Source organism: Microplitis demolitor, chromosome 2 (assembly GCF_026212275.2).
Source record: "Microplitis demolitor isolate Queensland-Clemson2020A chromosome 2, iyMicDemo2.1a, whole genome shotgun sequence".
Taxonomy (NCBI): domain Eukaryota; kingdom Metazoa; phylum Arthropoda; class Insecta; order Hymenoptera; family Braconidae; genus Microplitis; species Microplitis demolitor.
The window spans coordinates 18,388,282-18,396,379 of NC_068546.1; the positions used below are offsets into that span (position 1 = coordinate 18,388,282).

General features: G+C 27.2%; 1 protein-coding gene across 1 annotated transcript; it reads left to right on the top strand.

The window, feature by feature from the left end:
- The first annotated feature begins 1,042 nt into the window (after positions 1 to 1,042).
- LOC103568511 (mitochondrial carnitine/acylcarnitine carrier protein) lies at positions 1,043 to 7,519 on the top strand. The gene is made up of 7 exons (XM_053737032.1): positions 1,043 to 1,130; positions 1,217 to 1,382; positions 3,442 to 3,623; positions 3,699 to 3,961; positions 4,038 to 4,185; positions 6,976 to 7,158; positions 7,232 to 7,519. The coding sequence occupies exons 4-7, from the start codon at positions 3,699 to 3,701 to the stop codon at positions 7,517 to 7,519; spliced, it is 882 nt and encodes a 293-aa protein (XP_053593007.1). The 5' UTR covers positions 1,043 to 1,130; positions 1,217 to 1,382; positions 3,442 to 3,623.
- Positions 7,520 to 8,098: the final 579 nt, after the last annotated feature.

The window sequence follows — 8,098 nt, forward strand, 5'->3', positions numbered from 1 at the left end:
TTTATGAGAATCTATTAGATTCTATGAGATTTTTTAAACAGGGTGTAGCTTTTTTTATTTTCTACATGTGCACATTTTTTTTTTGCAATTGATTTGTTGAGAAAAAAAATTAAAAAATTGTTAATTGTTTGCTATTTTCAGGATCATAAAAAATTGACGAGTGTGAATGTAGCAGACATCAGACAATAAATGTAAAATTATAAATAAACAGAGTAAATACTTCATAAAATAATATTTATAAAAAATACACTTATTAATTTCAAAATTTTTTAAAGGTGCATTTTTTAAAATTTAATTTTGTTAATTATTTACTCTATTAAATAATAATTTCAAATTGGTCTGATGTCTGCTACATTCACACTCATAAAAATTGATGAGATATTTTTAATAATCAGGTAATGTTATTAGAAAAATGTCCCGTAAGCTTGAGATTTATTTTGTTCACAATTTTACTATCACAAATAAAAAAATAAAAAAATAAAGGTTGAAAATTCTAAAAGTGCACACCCGAAACGTCCATGTCATAATTATTGAAAAATAAAAAGTAATTTATTGAAACATAAAAAAAGAATGATACTGAAGTTAGCTTACGTCTATTAAATTTTGAATTTTTTAAAAAACGATAAGTCAACACAAAAAAATATTTTTAAAAATTGCACTTGTAGTTCATTTATTTTTCTACATGCGTAGTTTTTTAGTTTTTTTTTTTTTTTAATTAAATCATTGAAAACAAAATTTGTAAATTTTTAATTGTCTGCTAACTTCAAGATCATAAAAAAAGAACGCAAAAATTTACATTTTTTATTTAATAATTTATCATTCAATAAATCACGTTAAATTATTCAAACAATATGTTAAAAAAAATATTTTTATTTTATTAACGAAACAAATCTACTAAAACTTTTTAAATATATATTATTGATTCACTTTAATACCAACATTAAAATATGTAGATTTCTAATATTTATCGTCAAAGTAAATTTCTTTTTAAATAGACCGGCTTTTGTTATATTCCGCCATATTTTTTCTACTACTGTGACGCCAATACTAGTGCCACTACTTGGTAGAAAGCAACAATTAGCTAATGAAAAAATGGCTGCAGAGTTTATGTGAAGTCATTAAATAAAGTAGTAAGTAATATATTTATTTAATAAAACTTAATGGATTGCACAAGTGATATATACTCAAAAAGCTTCAATCCTTCATGAATTTAAAGCGTATAAAAAAACTCAGGTCAATTGATCAAGACTTTGTGACTGCGGTTTATACACAGACAGATCAACGGGCATCCGAGAAAAATGCTGTTACTGGACTTTTCGTAATAGTCCGTTTAGATCAACTTAAAAAAAAATGAGATGTGTTAATTAGAGAGTCTTTTTGAGGTAAGTCTACTTTTTATAGCATCTGAGTGCGATATATAATTGATGGAGATCATTTAAGATGAGTGTGTCGTATAACCTTAGAATTAGAAGAATGAGAATAGAGTCAATGATCCTTAGATCAGAGAATAAACAATTTCCAACAAAACAATTACAAAAAAAAAAAGTAAGAAAAAAAAAAACTAAGAATATGCACATGTAAAAAATTACAAAAAGTAATGAAATTCAAAAGTGCATACCTCAAACGCTCATGCAATATTTTGAGCAGTCAATTGATGTACTTTTATTAGTTGCTAAACTACGTATTTCTATTTAATCTAAAAAAAAATTTCATCTGTTTAATTAACACAAAATATTTTTTGACTGTATGATACTGGCAATTTTTGTTTACCTACTGAGAAATATTGAGTAACTAATAGCAAAAATAAAAAAAAAAAAAAACAAAAAAAACAAATTTGAATTACCCGCGTTTTTTCCATAAAAATTTCCATGGTAAATATACAGTAAAATAACAGTCAATAAAAAAAAAGTAAGAGAAGCAAAGAAACACATTCCCATTCAAAATGGCTGCCGTGTGTGTTTATTTACATGTAAAAATGTTGATTTTAACAAAAATGATTCGTTATAAAAAAACGAGAATGACTAGAGTAGTGATTTTTGAAAAAAAAAAACCTTCTTTGCATAATTCTGAAGATAGAAAAAAAAAATTAAGTTATTTCCTCGAGTCGTTTTCGAAATATCCGTGCCACAAACTTTTTTTGAATATCATACGCTAACTAAAGTCTATGATAAATTTTTTTTATTGAACTTTTTTTTATAATAATACGTATCGGGCAATTTCATAGAAGTCTAAGGTTTATTCGTTAGTGTTTCCACTTTATATTAATGTGTTTTTTTAAAACTTGTAAGTGTGATATGAAAAAAATATATTCAGTTTAATGTAAGAAAATCGCGTGACCTTGACAAGTCCGTTATAAAGCACAACCTCCGCTTCGCGTTTGAGGCGGCAAAACTATAAGTACAATTTCTTCATATATTTTTTTTTTATAATTTATCGTTTTGAAAAAAATCAAAAAATTATTAGACCTCAGTTAACTTTAGTGTCATAGAGAGCCAACCCAATAAAATAGAATAAGTAGTGTTATATATATGTTATTTAATTCTATGGTGTTTTTTTTTGTATGAATGAATCGTAAACACTTTTTTAAAGATGTAATTTGATCTTTTTCTTATTTCTCACGAAATATGATACTTAAGAGTAAATTTATTTACATTTACAAAAGCAATTAACGAGAAAAATATTAATGTTTATAACTATATGTTAAACTAACTTAAATTATGCGTTTATAGAGCAAAGTTTTTTTATTTTAATATAAAAAACAGAAAACTTTTTAAGAAAATAAAATTATAATTTGAATAAATATGGAGGAATCCAAAGAAAAAAAGACTATTGTATTAGTAACAAAATTGGAAGTTTTATCGTTTTTAGGGAATATTGCAAATATTTAATGTTTGAATTTGAATATGAAATAATTTATTTGTTTAATAGTCAGGTTGACAATATTTTAAATTAATTTTTATGACATTTTTAAAATCATGGAGTATATTCGTAATCTGTATTTTTTAATTTATACTATAATATAGAGATATCAAATACACCTGTCGATAATTAAAATTTAAATAGATAAAAGTATATGTATATTTTAGTACAACTTGAATTTATCCACATTAAGTAATAAAAATCTGAGTATCAAAATAAAATAATATATAGGAAATATTATTTTTGATATTGATTCGTGAAATATAATACGTCTGTGAAAATGATTATTAAGCTTTTTTTTAAATTGCTTATTTTAATACAATGAAGCTCAGACTACTGACGTATCAAAATTCAAGTATAAAGTAATATGACCTAAGGAAAAAGTAATCTAAGTCACTTTTTTTTTTAAATTCCATTCTTATCACTTACTTTTTTTTTTTTTTTTAATTATATTTATTCTGAAATTAATTTTATTCAGTATACTTTGGAGTGAATTAAAAAAGCTATTTACTTCTATTTTAGATTAAAAGGTATACATTTTTAAAAAGCCATATGATAAATTAAAACTAAATGTAAATAAATGAATGCTTAAAATCAACTTACAAGTTTCAAATAAAACATGACGATAAATACAAAAAATTTAACTGTCGAGCAAGAGGGGAAAAAAATATTGCAAGATCGTCCACCTGGAAAATATTTCATCGGTTAGTAGAAAGATAGAACAAGTTTATATTTTATAAATTTTATTACGTCGTTGCATATCGATGAAGTAATTACAGATGAATCATATCCTAGCGGGTGGTTTTGGTGGTTTATGTACGACTTTATTCGGGCATCCGTTGGATACAATAAAAGTTAGAATGCAATCAAAACCAAATGAGTATAGAAATACGTGGGATGCAGTTTTTAAGATAATTAGTCGAGAAGGACCTTCAGGATTATACAAAGTAAATATAATTTTTCGAGTTAACAAACTCATATTTTGGGATAGAGGTAATAGAATAACATTAATCATTAATGAATGCCCTTTTTTTATTGAATAAAATTAATGTATAGGGAATGATGGCACCATTAGTAGGAATTGTCCCAATATTTGGTATTAGTTTTTTCAGTTTTAGTTTAGGAAAACAGTTGGTAGCAAAACCTAACCAACGTAATGAAGATTTGGCAGCAACTCAATTATTTCTGGCGGGAATGTTTAGTGGGTTTACCACTATTCCTTTGAGTGTACCGGGAGAACGTATAAAGTGTTTATTACAAATGCAAGTAAGAACATAAAATTTAAATCTGTTAACATTTTAAATGGTAATAATATGCTAATTTTGAGTTCAATTATGCAACTAATATTTATTAAGTGGTCATAAAAATAATAATACCGTCGGTAAATAGAAAATTTTTGTAATTGTTTTTAAAAGGCTACATGTTTTCTATGATTTAAACCTATATATAAACGATCTCAATATGTTGAGTAAAGATATTACAAATAATAAGGCATTTAAAACTTGTTGAAAATGCATCCCGAGATGTACTTAACTTTGTTTGGCTTAAATGATCAGAGTAACTACACAGTTGACAATTTTGTGTTCTTGTGTATAAAAATTCAATAGTTAAATATTTTGTGTTACTCTATTCAACACTAAACCTGTGGTAGTGTTTGACACACGTATAATGTGTTACATTAACACAAAAAACTGAGTGGCCCGTTTGGGACTTGTGATTTGTGTTAAATCTAACATAAATTTTTCAACTGTGTAAAAACTCGGAAAGTAGAAAATCATCAAGGATTAAACAAGTCGATAATAGCTTGTTCGCAACTTGGATGATTACAAATGGAGGGGACTTTTTTAATGGTATTGAAGTGAGGGATCATCTCGCCATTTTACCCCACAGTAACCTGATCACCCGCACAGGGAACTGGTACCATGAGGAGCCTTTTCAAGCCCACTTCGACCAGAGTCTTTATTTCTTGAGATGGTAGTAGTGTTTGGTTCAACAGAGGTATGGAGTCGTGGTGGCTGTGGGTAAATACCACGCGCGATGAGGATTTTTGATCATATGTAGGGATGTATGCAACGCATGTACACCTGAATAGGTGAGGAAATGGTTTCCTGTAAAAAGGAGGCAGACTTCGATCTCGTTAGATCAGTCAATCGTTGAAAATGCAAAAAGTGGGTTGAGTGATAGCAATAATGTAGGGGAAATCAATCAGATTTTTATGATAAAATTACATAGTAAGTTTATAAATACTGTAACTAAAAAACAAAAGTACAAACAAGTAAAGAATTTCGATAATTTAACATCAAAGGGAATTTGAGCTATACACATAGTAAAAAAACGAAACGTCAAAGTGTAAAAATAAGCGTGTCTTAAAATTCTGAGTTTTGAATTTTTAACACTTTTGGGTGTCAATTTAACACACAGTATTTACCTTGCTTAAACTGTCACAATCGATCGATTTTTTAACACACAAGAATGTCATTTTATACGAAAGTAACACTTTTTATATGTTACTGTCAAATCCACGTACAAAATATGTTAAAAATAATCTTGGTCACCACAAACGAATTCTTAAAAAATTTGTTACTTTTAACATATACTCGTGTCACTTTTTCAACACTTACGACATGTTAAAATAACATAAATAAGTGTAAAACGTTCGTTTTACACCCGATATGCGTTGATTTTGACGAATCCTTTTTTACTGTGCACATACTTTATCGTTTGGTGAATATAATAAATTTAACCAAAAATTATGCAGAAGCAAATTAAATTGAATTTTTTCCATGAATAAAATATGCAAATTAGACTGATCACTTGATTTATATGATAATAATAGAATACACTTCCTAATTAAATGATGGGCTAAACACAACTAAAGATCATTCAAGGACGTATTCTATTAAACGTGCTTACACTGACATGCGCAACATAATTATTACAGGTAATCGTTACAATTTGTAAAAAGTAACTTACATGTTCAAATTAATTCTAATAACTTTGCTTAACTGGAATCTAAAATTTATTAATTTCTTTTTATTCGAATATTAGGATATCTTAATAAATTAAATCCTTTTTTAAAATATTTTCGGATTTTCTGCACTTTTGGATATCTTGTAGATTACGGACAAGCATGGACTGTTTTAAAGTTTAGTTTCAACTTAATACCGCGAAAAAAAATTGTTCGGATTTACATAGATGATCGAAAATCACTGTAGGTCTACATAGATGTCTGTGGGTCCAGGTTTACCAAACTATTTGTATTAAACTTAAGGTCAGTTTTCAATTCAAGATTTAGTTAAGTGTTATTGGTTAACTTCATAATTAGTGATTTCTGATTGGTTGAACATATTTACATTTCCTCCGATCTTTTTTGCCATTCTAAAATTTAGAGAATTGATGTTTTGACCTTTAGGTTTCGTTGTTCCGGCTTAGAAAATTTTGTAAAAGCCGATAAATTCTTATAACGATTTTATGAGTATGAATGAATTCTATGAGAAGTACTATTGCCACTGTGCACTTTATACATACATATAAGAAAATCTATCGATTTTTTAAAAACAGCGCGTGGATGCATATTTTACTTTACTTTACTTTATGAACGGTACTATGAGTGTCACTTCATTAAATTACTATTGTAACTATCTTGTAAATCGTAAATAAATTTCTATTTTTCGTTAAAAGTAGAATATTTTTTTCTATGTACGCGTAATAAAAATCATTTTATGTCTGTTTTTTTTTTTTTTACATTACTTAAGGTAGTTATATCAGGTCATATAAACAAACAAAGGCCTATTATATATGGTTGAATTAATGAACTTCGCTTTTTACCTTATCAATTCTTTCAACAGTACTTGAACGACTGGGAGTGCCCTTCAGTGAACTTGTGAATCATATTTACTTACGATTAATGAAATATTTTTCAGAGGCATCGAATAGTGATTGATAAAAAGTTGTCATAAAAATTTTCCATTTGCATTTAGAAACTAAATTATTATATCAAAAGTACTATTAAAAACAATTTAATGGAAAAAGCTTTTTATTTTATTGGTCTACTAGACTGGAAGAAAGAAAGCTTTCACTGGATTTATAGATTGCGCTATAAAACTTTTTCATGGCGGGGGCATAAAAAATCTTTATGTAGGTACTTGTGCAACAATATTGCGTGATCTACCTGCTAGTGGTGTGTATTTCAGTGTTTATGATATCATAATGAGATTGTTCACTTATCATTTCAAAGAAGTAATTTATATAATTGAATATAAAATATTCATATCATTATGATTATCACAAATCAAGTTAAATTTAATTATAGACTGTCATGTGGCACTCAATATTTGCTGGAGGATTCGCTGGAATGATTAATTGGGTTGTTGCTATGCCTGCAGATGTATTAAAATCCCGCTTACAAATATCATCAATAGATAAATATCCTCGTGGCATGAGATCTTTACTTCCGGAAATTTTACGTGAAGAAGGCCCTTGGGTACTTTATCGAGGAGTAATGCCCATTATGATACGAGCTATTCCTGCTAACGCTACATGTTTTTTTGGTATTGAAATAGCAATGAAAATTCTCGATGCTCATTTTCCTTTACTTTAATCAGAACCATTAAATTTAATAGTCAATAATAACGTTTTTATTTTTTATTATTGATTAAATTTTTTATTTTTTACGATTTAAAACTTAAAAATGTGTTATGTCCAATTAATTTTTTAAAATTTTTTTAGTTTATTTTATTTCATAAATAAGTTTACGAAACTCCTCTTTACAAAAGCACACGAAAACGCAGCATCAGTTTTACAACCATTTATGCGTATCAAAGTAGCGCGACGATTTTTGCAATAACGATTGACGAATAAATAAAAACTTGTCATTTTCTACCAATGACAACAATTTAATTACTTCCATCAAGTATCAATCAAAATTTTTAAGTAGCCTGAGCACTAATCTTTATAAAAATCAACTAATCTTACTGCAGGAATCCGCGTTTGCGTTGAAAAGTCAATAACTAAATCTAAACTATTTATTATAAATTCTCAAACATCGATTAAAAATTCGGTTTGATTTAATAGTGATACAAAATAAAAATAATTTGTAATCTGATCTCGAGCCGATCTAGTTTCGCGCATACAAGCCTTCGAGCCCAACAAAGATACAAATTGTGAAAAGTTATAGTGT